The 21,219-nt window shown below is 42.0% G+C and overlaps 1 protein-coding gene across 1 annotated transcript in view; it reads right to left on the reverse strand.

Annotated features, from left to right (window-relative positions):
- Positions 1-13,900: 13,900 nt before the first annotated feature.
- LDLRAD3 (low density lipoprotein receptor class A domain containing 3) overlaps positions 13,901-21,219 on the reverse strand; it is a 103,495-nt gene continuing 96,176 nt past the window's right edge. The window contains exons 5-6 of the mRNA XM_071558660.1: positions 20,344-20,689; positions 13,901-18,694 (exon numbers count right to left, since the gene is read on the reverse strand). Of these exons, the coding sequence (XP_071414761.1) occupies positions 18,433-18,694; positions 20,344-20,689 (608 nt within the window). The 3' untranslated portion in view covers positions 13,901-18,432. The remainder of the gene's footprint in view (positions 18,695-20,343; positions 20,690-21,219) is intronic.

Below are 21,219 nucleotides of genomic sequence, written 5' to 3' on the forward strand. Positions count from 1 at the left end.
ACAGACGAAGATTACTCCCAGGAAAAATGTGCCAGGACACAAAGGGCTGGCCTATAGTTTTTATTTTGCGAGACCCCCACCCCTTTGCCCTCCTGCAATTCAGGTAAGGGTTGGGGTTAGGGTTAGGTTGGGATTAGGGTTAGGGCTAGGATTTGGGTTAGCATTAGAGTCATGGTTAGGGTGCTTTTATATTGTTAATGGCGCTGCATCATTGGTACCGGAGAGTCAAATGCTGCCATCTTACTCTCGATATCCCTCATTTACATGTAACATGCCTGCCTGCCCCCTTTGCCACCCCTTTATTTATGATGGCAATAACAGGATATTTTGACTATAGTCTCACCTCCATGTCTCCCAAAAGTATAAATGGGCATTTGAAATCCTCAGTGGCAGAGGATGAGAATATGAGCTCTACTTGTGGAGAAGTCGATGGGCTTGTTCCTCTCTCCACCAAAAAGCAGGGACACCTCTTTGGTAATATTTGTGCCTCTGACTGCATTGGAGTATACATGAGAACACTTGTATATAGCACTATACATTTATAGTTTGCAGGTGTAGTTTGCATTTATAGTTTGCAGCACTCTCACAAGAACCTGTAACCTGCTGCTCCAATAAACTGCACCATTTGCGAATCTGCGTTCACAAAAGTTCTTTTAAACTCAACCAGACTTTCAGTGTCAAATTGGTAAACTGCATTATATGTGAATCTGTGATTGCTAACGTGACCAGATTTTTGTGTGACCCACAGTATTTGTGCATCTGGTATGTTATTGAAGGCAACCAGAATTATAGTGCTGAAGTGATTATCAGAAATTAGGCCCAACTGCATCCAGACCCTCTGATCTCTGCAGACCAGCAGGAAAGCAAAGGGGTTTATTTTCTGCCAGATTTCTATACTCTTAACACAATAGCTAGAAAAGGATTCACAGGAAATAGACCCACTCAAACATCCATTCACCTGCTCTGAACTCAACCCCTGAACTTTCCTTTGCAACCGATATCTACACCAATGGCCAACTTGGCTCAGGGCTCTGCAGTGCTAAAGAGAAGAGAGTATTAATTTTGCAGTGTGAGCCACCAAGCTCCCTGTTGCAATTGAGGCTCCTTGGCTTACCTGGACAATCTCTTCAATGGTGAGTCAAGGATGTGGCTCATGTGTCAACATTTCCTCTTGCACGCTCTGACCCCTTCTGAAGATTTGCAGCTTTGTGAGCCTTGTCTACAGCTCTTGCCTTGCAGACAGGCAGCATCCTGGAATGATAATTGGGGATCATAACCTCAGCAAGCAGATCCCCATGGCTTTCATCTCTGACTGTTGTGCCTTCAGCGTTATCAGAAGGAGTCAAAGAAAATCAAACATGATGGCATCAGCATTTAGGGCAAGGAAGGGCAGAGAACACAGAAAACCTTTTAGAAATCTGGAATGGGAAAGTTGGTGTTTGGTACTTAAATAAGGAGGCTATCAATTTCAAGATAAATTCTCGTGGGTTGCTAAAGGTCTTTAATTAATTCTAACATGCCTCTCAGTCTCATCAGCCTATTTTCCCATCTGTTCCGTCACCCAAATGTGGTGTGGTCCCCATTGCTCAGGAACCCTGATGGGGAGGCTGGAGTGGGGAGGCCTGTCCCTTTATGCAACTTCTGCTGACAGGGACAGCATCTGACCTGAGCAGTACATGGGGCCTAGCTGTAAATAAGTATTTGACACAACCACTTTCAGATTTGTATATAAATCAATTATACATTACTGAGCAAAATAATGCTCAGTCATGATCTTGGATTTGCAGCTTCACAGAAGACTGACCACAGCCAATATCAGCAAGAAAGCAGAAAACTCACACTTCTTATGACATGATCAGCAGGAGGCACTGATTCTGGATTTTCACCTCTGTCTGCCAGAGCTCCCACCAGACAGACAGATAAATAAGACCCTGTGATCTGGGAGTCCCTCCTTGTGCCATCTCAGTCTGAATTTCTCATTTGTACAATCTTGACAGGTTAACGTTGAGAGAGTCCCTCGATACCATATGTGATGAATATATCAAGTGACCCTCTGGTCAAACATACTCACTCACACCAGAGGCTTCTTCCGCATTAGCAATGATAAATTCAAAGCAGATGGGAAAACTGCTCCATTCTCTGGTCAAGCTTTCAAGGCCCTTTGATTTCAGAATTTCTTGGCTGCTCTTTGACTTTTCTTGCCTGTCAGATTCCCTGGCAAGATTGATAGGGTCTGGACAGGAGGATATCAGTGCAAATTCTGGTACTGGTCATCTTTCCTGCCAGATTTCCCTCATCTGACCATGTTAATTGCTTCTCTCTCCTCCTTTGATGTTATGACCATTGGGTGTTTTCCCTATCCTTTCTCCATCACCCATCTCCATCAAAAGTTTATTACAATACTTTGCAAGGGCCAGTGGCTAACTCTTTACCATGGCTGCATTACTTCTCCTGTGCACAAACCGTTGCCTGCATCTCACTAGGTCAGGCTGGGGACTGCTTAAAGCTAGGATGAGCTTCTTTAGAGAGCATAGTCTGGCTTATTTCTACTTCACAAGCTGAAAGACGTGAAATAAGGGACATTGTGAAAGGACAGCAAGATAGCAGCCTGAGTACTGATGTCTGGAGAAGACTCCACAGCAAGTGTAACGCTGAGACAGAGTCAGTGAAGAAGCAGTGATCAGAGCGATACCACAGCAGGCAGGTGCTGCAGAGTAATTTGGGCAGGAGGAACATGCACTGACACTTCTGAGGACTCTTTCCCTCAGCTGGCACAAGACATTTCCTGCAGTTCAACACATGTATTCCTGCCTTTTTTTTCCCAGTCCCCAGCCTCGATGTGAATTTTCAGCCAGCTGCTTCTCATCCCACCTAGATCGTGGGAGATCAAGGGACCCTCTCTCCCCTTCCTGCTGCTATTGAGGTTTCTTCTCACATCCCCTCTTGCAGATCCTGAGACTGCTTGGGAAGACCCTGTGAAATGAGGGAGCACTGAAACACTGATTTCCTCAAGATCCCAGGGAGAAATCCTTACCCCTGAGACCTTGATACCTCAACATTCTTCTAAAGGGTCAGAGCCATCCGTCTTCCTCCTGCCCCTTGCAAGAATCTCGTTTTAGCTGCTGCCATCCTGCCCCATACATTCCTTCCTGCCTCCTGCCCCACTAAAATCCCAAATGATTACTACCTGTGAGAAAGGAGCCATTTCACAGGCAGAAACAATGGGGAGCCCCAAGGGCAGGGTCTTCTTCCCTTCCTGACCTCAAAACTCTCTTGAACAAGTCGACACTGACTGAGGAGGCTTGGCAGGTACCCTGTCCACCATCCCAGTCTCACTGCAGATGCAGACCAGCTCAGACAGTTAAGCCAGCTCCAAAATATTGCTTCCATCTCTGAGAATTAAACTCCTGTTTCCCCATGGAGCTGTGATCTTGGCAGCAGAGGTTTGTGGTCCCTATTCCCTGCTCCTCCTGGGTACTGTAGATGCTGCTACTCATCTGCAATTCAGCTCAGGGGGGCCATATGCCATTAAAGACCATGAAGAAACACTTCTAAAAACTGGGCAGGTCCTAGCCATCCTAGAGATGTCCTGGCTCTTCAGGAAGACCATAGAAAAGTTTATCCAAGCAAGGCGAACTGAAATGAGGTTAAAAAGCTGCGGCTTTGCACAGAAGCACCTAGGAAAGTCCAAGTAATAAATCCAATCTCAAATCACATGAATCTGAGGTTTTGACCTCAGCTGCTGGTCCAAAAGTTTTCCAAAGCTAGGAAAAATTCACTTTTAAACATCACTGGCATGACTCCCTGCTCCTTGCTAAAACATAGCAAACATACAGCTAGAACTAATGAATGGCTGCTGGGATGCCTCAGACATCAGGGCTGTTGAGGAGTGGTAAGAGAGAGACATTGCCTTTGCTGAAAGTAGCTCTCTAGGCACTGTCAGCAGAACTCAGCTTATGATGCTCAGATCAGCAAAAAGCTGATTCGATGTAATGAAAAACAACCACATGATCAGGTTTTTGATGAGACACTTCCTTATGCCCAGTTCTTGATAATCCACCTTTTTTCTTCAAAACTACTGTGGGCGATGTATGCTTTTAAACATAGTAACACAGAGCTAGGCCAGTCGTGCATTGAATATGCATAAAGTGCTCATTTTGAGACACACATTGCACTTCTAAATACCTCAGATGCTTTCAAAGATCTCTCCATTATCATCCCTTTAAGATGAAGCAAGCGCACATTACTCAGATGTTGGAAAAGCAAGCCAGGATCCAGGGGTCCTGTCCTGACACACAGCAAACCTTGTGCTCAGGCTGTTTCACCTCTCTCTGCTGACAAGGCACACCAGGTAAAAGCAGCATCATAATTTCTTCCTAGCTTACACACAGAGGCTGAAAAGCTTTAGTTCTCTGTAAGAGACTGCATAATAGCCTGCATAAGGATTTTGAGGTAGGACTGGCTGATGGATGCTTCAATTTCTCTCCAGAGAGACAACAGTGGGTGCATGCACACAGAAATGATGTGTGCCTGCATGAGAGGAATCTGCTCTTGATTGAGTTACACATTTATTATTCACTAAACCTAGTACAAGGCACAAAGTGACACTGAAGTTTCTCTCAGATGGAGCAACTGCCACAGTTGTTTTGGAGTAGCAGCAAGCTGGGCCGTCAGGGTACCCACAGCTCCTGCTTGTTTCTGCTATGGGAGATGTGATCATAACAATTTTAATGATCAGACAGAAGGAAGCAGGAGGGAAACGGAGAACTTGCCATAAAGCAAGGAAAGGTGCACTGTGATGCTCAAAGACTGCAAAACTGTCATTTGATGATTATGGAGAGACTGAAGGGTGCTTTGCCGTCCTCCTTTCAGGGTGCAGTCACAGGCACAACAGAAACAAGGAAGCATTTTGTTCACAGCAAAAAAACCAAACAGACAAGCAAACAAAACTGATTTCCAGTTCAGCAAGTCATAAGAAACAAACATTAAACATTTGGCTGTGTGTTAATGAGACTGCTGTGGAGACTTCGACCAACAGAAGAACACAATTAATTTCTACTGAAAGTATCAGAACATGAGACACCAAAATACCAAAGCTTTGGAGACGTGTGGCTTGGATATTGGTTTGCTTGTTATGTCCATGCAGTCAGTGCAGATGAGGGAGGGGGTTACTCTGTGGTTAGGTGTACTTCTAAAAGTCATGCTTTTCCTCCCAGCTTTAGTACCTGGGCCCAAAACAAAGATGTTACCTTCTTTCTTCCTACCCTAAGAGACTTCATCTTAGTTTAAGTGAATCACTTGTAACTTCCCAAAATGCTAAGCACCTCAGTAGCTGCTCCCAGTGCCATGGTAAGCAGGCTGCAATGAACTAGGACAGGGAAAATGGGTGTCAAGGGGAGACACTCCATTGCTCCGGCAGTAGAAACTTTTGGGAAGAGCAACAATAAAATCAGTTTAGGGTTTTTCCTCGGACTGCAGTCTTGGGGCAGATTCCACTACTTATTTTTACTCTGGACTTGAAATAAGTGTATTTCTTGGTTTTGTCATTCTCTATCCTCGCAGTAGCTTATAGAGCCTAAGTCACAGTGTTTGTAAAGCAGTCAGCAATTCTCAGAAAGTATCACTGAAAGGCCAGCTTTGCAGCCTCAGCCAGCCTTCTGTCATGGAGCACAAGGGGTCCAGAGACAGGGCAGAGGGAGTAACAAGAGGGGAGTGATGAAGCATACAGCCCGAGGGCCATCCTTCCCAGCCCCTTCCCTATCTGAGGGATGCTCAGCTTGCCACAATATAGTTTAATATTCAGAAGGTCACAGTTTCGACTTTTGCCTCAGGCCTTCCAGACTCCCTGGCACAGCATTTCAAATTACATTAGTTTGAGAGAGAGGCAAACAAAAAAAAGTTATATTTTTCTCAAAGGCAGTACTTTAAATAGAAAGCAAACAAATGTCATTGCTGATATGAACAGCCCCAGAGACAGCAGTGAGATGCACAGAGAGAGACAGATGCATGCGACTGGCCCCTGTGCTTGATCAAGACTGCAGTTCTTTAATGATCAGCCCAACACTTTCTGGATAGAAAATGTTTTTTTTTAAGGTCAGATTATGAAAGATATTTAAACTGCTTTCCACTTGCATGATGGGCCATTTGGTGAACAACATGAACTGTGATGGTGTGCTCTTAGCTTTCCATCAGTTTCTTTTCCATAGTCTCCTGTTTAATTTGCTCTATCTGGCTGTTCAAAGCACATCTTTATAATGTCCTTTTACTCTATTCAAATCAACATCTGCTTGTTTCATTAGCAGTCTCACTTGGGGGATGGGGTGTGTTTAGAAGGTTATTCAACATTCCAAAATTAAATGTTTGGAATTAATATTCTTCAATTAGAAAATGATAAAGTGCTGCTCTTTGGCATTTTCCAGAAGCTTGTCTAAAAGCACCTAGTGCCAAATTCTTGGTAATTTCCCCTTTTCTTTTACCTTAACTGAGAATCACTGATTTACTTGCAGAATAAAGAGGACTAAATGCTTTATACAGTTCAAGAAGAGGTTGCTAAATCATCAGGTTAATAATCCATGGGTTCACTTATTTATCTGAGTGCACAGCTCTCAGCAAAGAAATGTGATTTTACTGGACACAATCCCAGCCCTCCCAGAACCATCAGACCCTTCTACCCTGCCTTCAGTGGGGTCAAATCTAAGAAAGTGCTCTAGGCCTGCAGTTCATAGGCCAGCAGCATGTTTGATTAATGAGAGAGCTGCCACAGAGCTTATCTAGAAAAATGCACAATGCCATAACATAAAGGGGCATAAAGAGGGAAGCGTTTGTCACCCACAGTGCCAGTGTCACACGGAAGACAAAGGATCATTTTTCATGTCTCTACCAGAGAGTGTAAGCCTGTTGGGACATGATGGCAACTCACTGATCTTGGAAAAATATCTGAGTAATTTCTTACTGAACCAGAAGGGGAGCAATGATTTCAGCTTCATGTCTTCATGCTTACCTTGTTCTGTAGCACAGGATGAGAAAACAAGCCCTGTGTGAAAAGGACAAGGAGACTATTGCATTGCATTTGATTATATTGCCTTGTGTTTGATTCCTGGGTGATGAGGGTAGACTGCAGGGGGTAAATGACGATCAGGCAGACCAGAAGCACGAAGGGTCACACAGTGATTTGGTTATTCACTGGGACATCAACATAGCAGTCACCATCTGAGATGGTTATTGGTTTAGAACCTGGATTTGAAAGGTTATCCCTTCAGTTGTGACTCCCAGACTCTCCAGACTACAGCCAAAGCTATAATTTCTTACTGAAAAAAAACAAGACACTTGAAAAACACAAGCACATCATAACTAATAACATCATAAACTATTGCACCGCTGACCTGTCTGAATCCAGGGTCTTGCTTACGAAGTACACCACCCCTTGCACAGGCTCCTACTGAAAATAGGACTGCATTAGGATGAGTGGTGCCTCACATGCCAGCCATGCCTGGTGTTTCCAAACCAGTGCTGGTGCACTGCTAGGGAGAGATTTTTCCAACCTGCCACTTCAGAAGAGGGATACTGACCTCTTCCCACTGGTTGCCTAAAGACAGGCAGCTGGTCAGGCCATAACAGTGCAGTCAGACCTCCTCCATGATGGCAAGCTTGCGGACAAAACTATCAGGAATAATATCAGAAATAGCAGAAACAGTGCAGCCAGCAGGACCAGGTCAGTGATCGTACCCCTGTACTTGCTACTGGTGAGGCTGCACCTCAAATCCTGTGTTTAGTTTTGGGCGCGTCACTGCAAGAAAGACATTGACGTGCTGGAATGAGTCCAGCAAAGTACAACAGAGCTGGAGAAGAGTCTGGAGCACAAGTCTAATGAGGAGCAGCTGAGGGAGCTGAAGGTGTTTATCCTGAAGAAAAGGAGGCTCAGAGGAGATCTTACCACTCTTTACAGCTACCTGAAAGGAGGTTGTAGTGAGGTAGGGGTTGGTCTCTGCTCCCATGCAACAAGTGACAGGATGAGAGGAAATTGCCTCAAGTTGTGCCAAGGAAGGTTTACATTGGATATTAGGAAAAATTTCTCCACCAAAAACGTTGTCAAGCTTTGGAACAGCATGTCCAAGGAAGTGGTTGAGTCACCATCTCTGGAGAGGTATTTAAAATATGTATAGATGTGGTACTTAGGGACATGGTTTAGTGGTGGACTTGGCAATGCTGGGTTAATGGTTGGTTTTGATGAACTTCAAGTCTTTTCCAACCTCAATTATTCTAATTCTAAAACTCATCATCAAAGTCCATATAAAGATGGCCTTATCTCAAATTTTGATAGGAACCATTGGCAGATGTTGGGCTGCGAAAACATCGCATGAAAGTTCAGAGATTACTTTAATTCCTTGAATTATGTTCCATCAGCTGGTAAAGCAGTCATGTAAGCTGAAGAGAAAGCAAGGGAACAAGGCAGTCTTCAGACAGCTTGCACAGGAGCACCAGACCTTCACCAATGGGACACGTAACATGAAGCTGATAGAAAAGATCTAACCACAGGCACAAATAAAATGTGAAATTCTTCAGGGCATCTTAATAAACACCCAGACTGAAATGAGATAAGGGCAGACAGACCCTCTGGCATTTTCCTAACAGCCAAGAGTCATGAGGGAAAGCTCCCCCATTGCCTCGGGAATCCTTCCTAGGTGACTGACAGTGTGAAGTCAGACACTTTCCAAAGAGTACAGCACAAGCTTTTTTCCAAATAACAGTTCATGCTCTTATCCCTCCCTCCCTCCCCTTCATTTCCTCCCCTTTGCCTTTGGACCTGTCACAATCCATTGGGTAAAGATGATCTTCGCTGCTTCTGTTAAGGGGATACTTGGATCCCAACATGCGGTATAAGGGCTTTTAGACAGACTTACTCCTGGGGCTGCCACAGAGGTTCACCTGCCCTCCTCAGTCACTGAAAGAGGGCTGAAGCCCAAAGCCCTCATCTTGAGTATATCCAAGATCTTCCCTCACACGCACACTGACCTGAAAAATAAAAATCCTAGGAATTATTATTACAAGCTCTTTTGCTTCAGAATAGGACAGTCACCATCAAAAGTACACCCAGCACAGCTCAGCAGAACAAGAGATGAACTATTGGTTACAGGTGATTGTAGAATGTCAGACCAGACTGCATCCACCAAAATATGGACTTGTTTCTTCAAAAGAATATGAAACCCTCAGGTGTGCCTGTGCAGGCATGTCCTGTGCCACTGAGAAGTGATGGATAACCCCCGAAGCTGCTGGTGCTGCTACCCAGCACACCATGCAGCAGGATTAACCTCTGCTTACAACTGGGTTATTAAGGCTCAGTACCCAGCAGCTTAATAGAGGCTCACCCAGACACAATGGTACTGACTTCAGCTCTCACACAAGCTGAGATCTCACCATACATATTCCCCAGGCTGACACATGCACATCCCCAGGAAGAAAAACAACAGCAACGGCAATTTCTGCCTTGATTGGATTAGCAGGCAGCATTACTACTAGTCCTCCAGCTCCCTGCTTCCCTCTTCCTCCCCAGTCAGGGCCTCATCCTCCTCTAAGATTTTGCTTTCAGTCCTCTGTCTCAGTGTCACATCACCCCTTCCCCTTGCAGCTTAGAGCAGCTCAAAGCCCATCTTGCTGGGCACAGTGTTTCCCCACACTGCACCTGGCATGTGCTGGAAACAGCTCCTCTGCTTACTTCATCAGATTCATACAGAACATGCCATCAGCACATTGGCAGGCTCCTAATATCTTTGCTGGAAGCTTTTAATGGCCTTAGGTCTTGTAAGCATTTCATCCATCTGGTGACCACCAGGCTGTGACAGCACTGGGGTGCTCTCCCCCTGCACCGCCTTCCTCAAAGCACAGATAAGAGCACAGCTATTTTAAAAGCAGGAGGTGAGATGAAAGCACTCCCTTCAGTTCAGACACTGCTGCTATTCCATAATTAACTTCACCTAAATTTTCAAAGGGAAAAAAAGCGCCATCCAAAAATCATTTCAAATCACTCTCTCACCCACGTTAGTAATCTCATTCTTGATATCAGTATCAATAAAAGAAAGTGGGGACTTTATAATTTTTTTTAATAACATTACCCTTCAAAGCACTATCTTGAGCTAATCTTTCAAATGCCAGCATGAAAGGCAGCCCAGTTGCACTCTTCTCTGTAGTTGCTTGTATCAGTTGGGGCTACCTATACACTCAGGGTCAAAATGACATTTCTCCATCCCACTTCCTCCCTCTCCTTTGCCCAGCTCTGTAAAGGAAAAAATGTTGGTGCCAGCCATCTGACAAAGAGTCCCCTTAGCACCTGTAGGAACCTTTAGCCCTGCCCTCCACACACTGCAATGGCAGTTCACATCTTTAAACCAGCATTATTTACAGCAACCCATTCCCAACACCCCAAGTCCCTTCTGGGAGACACAGTCCGCATCTTTGTTAACCTACAACCTTCCTTTGTGAAAACCTACAGAAATACCACCCTGGAACATTATTTTAGAGCAGAATTTTCCTCCACACAAAAAGCTATACAGAATAACTGTTTCAATGAGCCTGCAAAAATAATAGGGCAAACAAGTACTTAGAAGAAAATAAGGAATTCAAATACTTGTTTGGCTTTTGATCATCATTCAAATTTTTGCAAGAAGAAAGAGACTGAAGCTCCAGATTTACCACCCCCCCCCAAATCTGCAAAAAATCTCCTGCTAAACTGAATAGATTTAAAAGATCACTAATATATGGATAAGACAGCACTACCCAGTGGTCAGGAAGCTGGATCTTGGAAGATGCAGATTCTGTTATTCCTGAAACTCATCTTTATCTTTCTGTCTCAGGTATCCCTACTGAAAAAACAGTGCAAATCTTCCTTCCATCCTTGCAACAGACAAAAAGGAAGAGAGAAACAAGAGTGATTAGTTACTGGAGAAACATGACTTCAACAAAGCAGCCAAAGGATTTCTATTTAGCTTCCTTCAGGAAGCTGACTATTGGTCTAGAATGATTTTCACATATTTCAGGTATCAGACAACAGAGTCTCCAGTTCATGCTACCAAACCTGTAACAGCCATTCCTTCATGCTGTGAGTGCTGCACTCACAGCTCCACTCAGGCTCAGGGTGCATTTCTACATGAATTTCTATCCATGACCTGCAGCCAGCTCCTGGAGACCAGCTCTGCTATGATCTGCTGCATCTCTCAGATGCACAAGGGTGTGGCTTTTTTGCGCCCTGCAGAAGCTCAGGTGTGATTCTATTTTATGTAATCCCCATCTTAACCAGTGTATCTAACACAATACCTTGAAAATGGATATGTAAGCCAGCTCCCTTACTTCTGAAGCAAAGCACTCTCCAAATCCACTTTGGGTGATTCGTTGGTTCTGCTAACTCCTCTGATCTGCACAGACTGCCAAGGGAAAACAATTAACACAGCAACAGATGCATGGAGAATTTTTGCTCTTGACTTTGCATCATATTTGTTTAAACAGAAATTAGCAAAAGAATAGCCACATATCAACCATATTTCCTTGGTCTGCAAAGGCACTTATTGTGCATCATTTAAATATTTCTTATTCAGGTGAAAGAGCAGGAACACTTCAGAGATCTCCAAAGGAGTTACATATATATATAACATACACATATACATCCCAAGTAGCCAACCTTGCTGTCCTCTCCCTACCCCACACCTCTGCAAGCTAGTGCTACTTTGAATGCAGTGTTGGTGAAGAGTGTTTCCTAAGATAACTCTGTCACAAACAAATGAGAAGAAAAATCTAGTCTGTCAAAAACAACATCATACTTCTTTATCACTGTGCTGCAACATGACTCCCATCTGTCAAGGAAATGGCAGGTATTCCAAATAAATGTAACAGACCATTCAGATTCATTCAGTCAAACTGACAGTGCCAGGGTGCTCCTCTAGAAGTGATTGGGTTTGGGTGAAGCTGAGATGTTACTCCTGTTGTTTTCATGCAGGTGAAGGTTCTTGTACTTCTGTGCTGAGAAATGGCGGTGGTTTAAATTTGAGGGAGTCACAGGCTGTGGCATCAAATAATCAGGTATGAAACATTTTACCTCAGGGTAACCAATAGGGAGTAACCTTACGTAAGAGCTACGAGAGGAAAAAAACCCAAAGCCATCAGTACAGTGGCTTTTGGGAAACATGTATGAAGTGATAGTCCCAAATCAGTTCTCAGTGAATAGGGGTCTTCTGCATTGTATCCAGCATCAAAGCAACTGCACTACTGAAACCCTTATTGCCCATTCCCACAGAAATACTACGGGTTGGACCAGCCCCAAAACTGCTCTACCTCTTCTCCAGTGGTCCCCTCAATAAGACTGTAAGGAATACTATTAAGATTTTGGGAATCAGAGAATCATGTTTATCTATTCACAGTATGTTTGGTAGATAAAAAGAAAAGTTAATTCCTTAGAGAGATCAATCCAATACTTTTCCAAAGTGCTTTATGCAATATGCATACCCTTAACTTTGCTTTGAAAAGCAGAGCTGTGAATTTCCACATGAAGATGTCTTCACTTCAATTAATAACAGCACATCATTTTGGACTCCTGCTCCCCAAACAGTGAAAAGCTGCTTAGTTCTCTCTCCAACAGATAACTGAGACTCATTGATCAAGAAACTGCTTGCAAACCAGAAAAAAAAAAAAGACACACTTAGAAATCACTGCTGCCTCTTTAATTTATAAGGTGTAAAAATTAAGATCTTTAAGGAAATCAAAGCAGAGAGAATAAAAAGGATTAATCAGGGAGCTTAGGTGGAGAGTATGGTATTTATTTTTATAAGCAGCTGTCTTCTGAATCAACATTTCTCAAGAATAGGTCTTGCTGGGATGTGACTGTATGAGCCAGCTCTGAGAGCCCAGTATTCCCTCCCCTGCAGAGAAGTCCCTTGTGACAGCCTCAACAGCTCCGTCTCCCTTGTGCCACTGGTGTGAATTTTGGCTCGACAGCAATTTTGTACAGTTTGCCAGCATCAAAGAAAGATTACCAGTTGAGAATTTGAGCAAGGGCATGTGATTTAATTAATGAGGATAATGGTAAAACTGGCATGCTTTTGGAAGGTAGCAAGTGGAGAAGAGTCATGACAGTGAAATATACCAACTTCTGTATACTTATATAGATACAAATATTTAGATGCAACATTTGAATTTTTTCTCCTTAGTCTGTTGAAATAACTTTATAACATAAGGGGTACTTCTTAAGCATAGTCCTTTGAGCGACAACTTTGACAATAAGAATGGTGATTCAGATGTCGAGTGGGCCTGGATGGATCCCATGATAGTGGTGCTGCCTGCATCAGCATCTGCCAGGGAAAGAGTCCTGGCATGGTACTGCATCCAGACATGCTGCCTCCACAGAGCATCTCAACCTGAATCTGGCTCACGCGCCTGGCACATGGATCGCAGACCTGGAGATAAACTGAAACACTGTGCTGGGAACAGAAGTAGTGGGAAAGTAGCAGGCAGAAGCTAATGCTGAAGGCCTCTTATCTCTATTAGTAAATCCATATACAGCAATGAGCATACAGCACCAACCTCTGCTGAAGCCTCTAGAGCTTTGCAACAAAGCAGACAACAAAACACCACTGGTTCAAATGCTTCGCCTTTGATAGTACAAACACAACGGCAAAATATGAAATTATGACATTGAGCAATTTTCATTCGTATAAATATGGAGATGTATGTATCAGTATAATTTTATATACACACAAGTACATGTGGGTTTCCAATATACTTTGGTTTAAAAATATACTTAAGACCAACAAAGATTTAACAAAACTTAAAATGGAATGCAAAAGAAGTCATAAGAAGCCTAATGTAGGAGGCTATAAAACTAGAACAACCAAGAATTCATGAGACCAGGGACACGGTCACTTGTGAACAGTATTAAAACACCAATTTTATTCAGGAATACAGAATACATTTTTGAAGGTTTCCAGTTTACAAATGTTTAAGACAAGATTGGGATTCAAGATACAACCTCCCTTAAAGCGCTCAGGTAACTTCTACATTTCAAGTTGATGAAGCCCTTCAAATCAGGGGAAAAAAAAAAGACAAATGAAGGCCACCATCCTGTACTGGGGTACATTCAGGCAAAATCCAGCACAGTATTGAAATTATTTCTGCAGTCCACATTTTAGTCCCTGGGTGTAACATAACCTTGTGTCAATAAAAAAATATTTCAGATCTAGTAAGAACTGCAGGAAAAGCCCTTGACTTACCATTTTAGCTTCAGACATTAAATGCAAAGTAACTTCCAATAAGCAACAGTTAACAATACTTGTCATCTGATCACCACATTAAAAATACAGCATTAATTTTTTCCTTCATTTATACAGTTTTAAATATTCATTAAAAATCAGAATCAGTGTCCCTCCATCCTTTTCATCATTAATAGTTTTTCTTATCTACTAAAACCATTTGTCTTTTCTAGGATGTCTAAAAAGTAAAGAGCACAAGATTAACAAGCTGCAGCATTAATTAAAATGAAAGTCATCTCTTTCCTCCACTCAGTTTCTAAATCTATCACAAGGGTCCTATTAGCTGTATCAAAGTGAAGTGGTGTAAATAAAACTGATTTGACTTAAAAGGAGAGGAAGAACGAATGCAGTTATTTAAAACTTGCAATGCAGTCAATGTTGTTGTGTATGTCACTGCAGAGATGAGCCAAGAAAATTATTCACAGGCATTTTAAAAGCATTACTGCCAGTCTTTCCACTTTCAGTACCAGAGAGGTAAATGGTAATTTGCCTTACAAGGAATTTCTGATTACTATCAAGCAGAAATACTAAAGGTCTGATTTTAAATACACAGCACTCTGATTTCAGCAGAGGTTACAGTCAAACCCCCTGAAATTTATTGATTTATTTTTAAATAATGTTATTTCCATTAGGCTAACCCACATTCCTTCATTTACCTCAAGCAGTCACTTTTTCAAATTCTTTTGTTCAAATACATTAATAGCTGCACTGAGGAGGACTATTCAATAGTGGTCATCATTCAGTACACACGTGGAAACAGATTTTGGATCTGCAAGAAAACTTCAACTGATTTTACTTTTGTAAGAATGGGTCCTTGAAATAACATCCATTTGTTTAAATATTAAGTAGAAAGGAAAGCTCTTGGAGAACTAACCTCAAACTAAAAGGTTAAGAGCAACTGCAAATAATAGGATGATCAATTCCAGTTTTACCCACTACTGAAAAGAAATCCTACCATGAAGTATTGCATGAACATTTAATTTCAAACTTACAAGCTGCAGGACTTTAAATGAAATATTTAATTTCATCAGCACATTTCCCAAAAATTGCACTGAATAATGCAGCACAACACTGTATTAACACTACTAGAAGTGACACATCATAAACAGTTTCTGTGTAATACCACAGCAATTTCCAAAGGAACCAGCATGCACACTTTTCCTACAAATCCGAAAAATAGAGTAAGACAAACTACCCCAAGTTTTAGCATGCCTTTTTGGAACAAGATACTGAACTTCTGTCATCCTCAAAGTTCAGTGGTCCCATCAGGAACAACGAAGAGGAAGACAAGACTTGTTGCTCTTTTTTGGATCTCTAGACAATGATATGCAGCAATGCCCAGAAATGTAGTTAACAGTCTCCCAAATCAACCTTCAAAAAGAAAGGCACAATCTCCTTTTTTAACTTGTGTTCTCAAAAACTAGAAGATTCCTATACAAAGATAAATACACCCTTGGCTGGAAGGGAAAAGGTCACTCCATTTAGAATGTTTTTTCCTTTTTTTTTTTTGTAAAGTTCAAATGGATTATCTCAATGCAAAAGTTACATGACTATATACAACCTGAAAGAGTATCTTTTTTTAATATATATATATTTATATATATATATATATATACACACACACATATATGCCAGTGACTGACATAGAAGGCAGAAGAAGCAGGGTGTACACATTCTTTTCCCACTTCTTAGCATTGCAAGGCAATGTTTTTCGGACGACACAGGCACAAAATATTTGGTTTGCACACACTCTGGTGTCCTACAAAACACATGAAGAAATGTAATCCCCCATGGAAGGCTTTTTTGAGGGATACTGGACACAATGACTTAGTTTTACCAATGCAGCCTTAAGCAACTCTAAAATTAAAAAGATACCTAATTCCAATGAAACTACTGCAAACTCTTCAATGGTATGTTTTCATGTCCAATACAAAGTTTTTAAAACTGCAATAGAAAAATGTTAATTCTGATACAGCATTCTGATATAGCTCTCCTACAGAGGCCAAACAGAACCTTAATGAAAGCAAGAGGGACAGCAGGGCCCAGTGATCACAAGAGACATCCCTGTATCTGCCTGTACTATGAACTCATGCACATACCTGAGTTTGATGTACGTGTAAAACAAACTGTCTGCTGTGTGACAACAGTCTGCCTATGATGTTGGATGGAGCCATTAATAAGCCAAATCCTGCTTTGTGAAGATTAGCATCATTAAATGCTTGAGTTCCCAGCAAGGATGAAACCTGACCCAATCTTGTACATTACTTTACAAGGACCTAGAAGCATCTTCACCAATGCACTTCACAACAGGCTGCCATTAATCTGCTTCCAAAGTCAGTCAAGCCCATCAACATTAGAACTTTCCAAAACTTCCCATCACAATGATCTGCACTTGTAAATCTATCTGCCCCCTGTCTCTTACATATCATGGCAATAGACTCCAGAACTGGAAATGAAAAAAAAACTCACCAAAAAAATTCAGGTGTATGTGTGGGAACTGAGACCAGAGTCATTCCCCTACCTATACTAGCTCAAAAATTCTTGTATCTGAACTTGTAACCTTTGGTAAATGAAGTTACCTTAGAAAGATGGGGAGAAAGAAAGTACAAGGTATGGGCAATCTCCTTCCTTAATTTCCTTTAAACAGCAAAGTCTGTTTAATGGCATGGTTCTTTTGCATAGAAAGAGCGGGAAATGTGAGATAGACAAATATAAATAATTTTTCGAGGCAAATTTCTCCCTGGACAAGAGGAAGACACTGCACTGTTGTCTGTATATTGAGCACAAGCACAGCACTGTAGTGGCATTTAAACTCACAGCTTCTTCCCTCTTGCCAGTCTGCATACCTTTACCTCTGAGATGCTTTCACATGGGTATTCAACAAAGTGCACTGAAACACACCTGACAGGAAACCATTCCAAGAGTTAGGACAAAACAGACATAAATAATTCTAGCTGTCTGCAGAAGTTAGAATTTCAACCAAATGAACATGAATAATGTAAACTCCCTAAAAACCAATGAGATCATAAAAAATGAAACTGACAATTTAGTGCTCTTGTGATGCAGTAGAACTAAACCTACGTGATACACTATGTACATACGCACACAGCATTATACACGTGTATCCATGCATGTGTATGGGTATAGACTCCAGACAGGGACAACAAGCCCAACACCTTTCACCACATGACCTGCTTTCAGGTATTTCACAGATACAACAAACTAACCATTGACATTAAAGCTTTCTGTGCTGGGTGTTTGCCTCAGACTGGTTTTGGCATTGAAGATTTAGCTGCAACAATCTGGCTGGGTTTTTGTTTTGTTTTGTTGTTTAGTTGTGAGGGGTTTTTTAAGAGGGAACACATGGAGTCATGTTGTTAAGCCACATAGGAAAAAAAGTCTTGTGCTGTTTTTTTGAGAAGTTTCAGCGCCTCTGTGCTCAGCCTTGAAGTTTGACAGATAAGCCAACCTTTGCGGTGTTGCTGAACAACCCATGCAAATCTGGCCTAGATACTAGCACCTGAGAAAAAACCCATGTTTCCTCAGTTAGAGTTGTTGCATCCTCACAAGCTTAAAACTCCTTCACAGTGAGAATGTGCCAGGCTATGAAGATGGGGTCAAGTAGGACATTTTCTGCAATTTAAGCACTGCCAGGGGGCACCAGACCTCCAAGCAGAATGACTGCCTCTTGTGCTTCAGGGACCACCAGTTGGTACCAGGCAGTAAGAAGACACAGCTTACAGGTCAACAAGATGTGAGGCAGTCTGAAATCAAGAGTCCTTCTGGCACAGTTCTTGTGTGCAACTTCTGTATATATTATACACACACATATATACATTCATATACAGTAAGCAGTCCAATAAATACATCACATCAGTTCCTCTGACACAGCACTGATGTTTCTCTTACTTGTCTGAACCAGAACTTGCTCACAGAAATATTGTGGAGAGCTGATGTGACTCCAGGTTTAGCCCTCACAGCTGTTTTTGATGAACTCAAAATACTGAATTCAAATATTAACTTAGTGTGAATTCAAAACAAGTCATCATTTAGGCACATGTCCCCCTGAAACCTATTAGCCACAGCAGACTAACTCATACAGGCACAGTAAATGCCTTCCTGCCCATCCCAAATACTGGAGCAGCTACACTTCTCTTTCAGCAATGTGGTTGACCAGAGAATCACTCTGATCTACGGTCCTCTCAAGAAGAGTTCTATGGCCATCAGTGCTGCCATGGATGTCTCTTGTACAAGTGTCCGATGCATCCAGAGAACTTTCTGCCATAGGGGAGTCTGTGCTGGCCAAGCTTCCTGTCCGAGATCGGTAAGGAGGAAGATCTGGCTGATTAGGGGATTCAGATTCAGAACAGTAAGGTGGTGGAGGAAGGTCAAACCAAGGTGGTCTGCTGTAAGATACACAAAAGAGTAAGAAGTCACTGTGATTAAAAATGGTAGAGAAGGCAGTACACAATATTCCAATTATGAAAAATGCAAACAGTACTTCTTACTTTTTCAATTATGACACATACCAACAGATCTCAGACCTGCCCACATTATTCAGGTAATTTCAAAATATCCACACCACCGCTGGGAACCAAGGTTTCTGGTCAAGGTAATACACAGCTAATTACATCCTGCTTAACAATCCCTACTCTGAGTTAGATGGGTATGGACTTCGAACAAAGCTGTCTCAAAGACAGCTGCAAGAGGTAAAAAATTTTCTGTATAATATTTATGCCAGAGAAAGCACTTTGAAGGAAATAATGTAAGTGGTGGATTTACACCTATAGATAATGACATGAATATAAGATTTCAGCTCCCAGGAAACCTCCATTAAATGACAGATTAATGGCTTACAGTCTACATATAAATAACAAACTGAATTCTCCACACTGACAAATTACTTTTGCTGTCATGAGATCACATGCAGAGCAACTGTTAAGTAGGCACAGACAGGATGAGTACTGCATTCAGGAAATCTGTTATGAGGTTCTGATAGCAAACAGGTAAAGGGACTGAAGGGCTGAGCAGATTGGTAACAGGTCCTGAGAGAAAGTTAGCTCAGAAATTGCTGATGGTTTGTATCAGCCCATGTGAGAAGTGATTACAAGCTGGACAGTTGCTCATTTAGTTGTCCTTACTAATGAAAAGAAATCATTATTATGAAAGTCAACATTAAGACAAGGGGTCTGCAGCCAAAAGCAGCAGAGAATAGGAATGTAAATTTATTATTCTTAGATCCCACAGTTCAAACTAAAAAATACCAACAGGGTGATTGTGAATGATCTGGACCATTAAAGTTCATACCATGTCCTTTTTATGTAGGGAGGATGTCAGTCTAGGAGTTTTGTTTGGAAAGACTTTACAGATAGAGGTCAAAATGGAAGGTTGATTATTTACAAATAAAACCAGTGTCATAACTACAAAAACATCATGCCACACTCACCCATCAAACTTCAAAGCACTTTCAGCTATTTAAAATAAAACAGTGCTTTCCATTTCAGAGTCCTGTTCTTTTCTTCTACTGGTAAAGGGAAAGTAGTGCAGAGCAAAACAATTCAATTTCTTTATATATCAGAACCGAAGGACTCTCTCACTTTTATATACTTACCATATGTGAACAGGACAATTTTTTTTTAATGCTGTGACCTGCAATATAGCTGGGTTTTTTTTAGCAAAAGTCCAAATTCAGTTTTCATGTTTTGATTTCAGACTAGCATAAAATATCACTACTAGACAAGTGATACATTTCTTTGCACTCTCCTATCATCCTCAAACTCTCTACTGCCAACAATACGTGCTAAGAGAAAATTACTTCAGTTTGCCTCAAATCGCTTTAATACCAGTAACAGTAAAAGGACCTGAGGACCATGAATTTTTCATTTACAGAAGAAGGTCAAATTTACCAAAATTTGACCCCTATGCACGTGACAAAAGTGCAACACTGGACTTGGGTCAAAGGCAGTAATAAGCAGGGAGCAGCAGCACAGAACAACAGAGCTGTAACTACTAGTGTGAGACTTCAGTGAGCACAGAATGTAGCTCCTGCACGTACCTTTGGTCGAGCACAGCCTCTGAGTAGGATGGTGGGGAGTCCAGGTCCACCGGCCTGCGGTAGGCCTGGCTGGACATGTACTGTATCCCATTGTTGACATTGTAGGTGACGCTGCAGTGGTGCGGGTGATCGAGGACCACGAGCCGGGACAGCAGCACAGGGTGCTGCAGGCGATGCACTGGCAGGGTCATGAGATTGTTGCGCTTCCGCTGGTGATGCAGGACCAAGGCAAGAAAGGCCACCACGAGTACAAAAATGACAGAGCTCCCAATGATAGCATAGGTAATACTGGGGTAGTAAAGCAGCTGGTTTTCTGAGGTCACATAGTCTTGGCCGCTGCCTGCCTCTGCAAGACAAAAGGAACAGGAAGCCTGGGATTTGTTTCAATACAAGACTGTTTTGGCGCTATGCTGTGTTTTCTGCTAGTGCACTGTGTGACAAATTCAAGTTTTCCTTTTTCTTTGGATTGTGAAAATTTGGATGACTAAAAGTAAACGCACGCTAAAAGTAAATCGGAGATTGGCTAACTGTCCCTCAGTCCATCCTCACATCCAAGTGCCAGCACATAAAACCACTAGGCAGAGACAAACTGAAAAAGAAGAAAATACACACCATAGTAGGAAGCATTTGCACTATTGTGGGAGTATCTCCCCATCTCTACCTGTCAATCATAACTTTTCTTTCCAGAGGTAAGACACCCAAGTCAAGCCATAACCACAGTATCTCAGCTCCACCCGACAAACCACACTAGAATCAGAGATATAAAAGGCAGGATATTTACAACATTTTTTTTTCACTTTACATTCTTCTGACATCATTTCAGCCCCATGTTCCCAAGGTCATGTGGCCTTTGAGCAATATTTTCGTTTTTTTGAG

Source organism: Pithys albifrons, chromosome 6 (assembly GCF_047495875.1).
Source record: "Pithys albifrons albifrons isolate INPA30051 chromosome 6, PitAlb_v1, whole genome shotgun sequence".
NCBI classification, from domain to species: domain Eukaryota; kingdom Metazoa; phylum Chordata; class Aves; order Passeriformes; family Thamnophilidae; genus Pithys; species Pithys albifrons.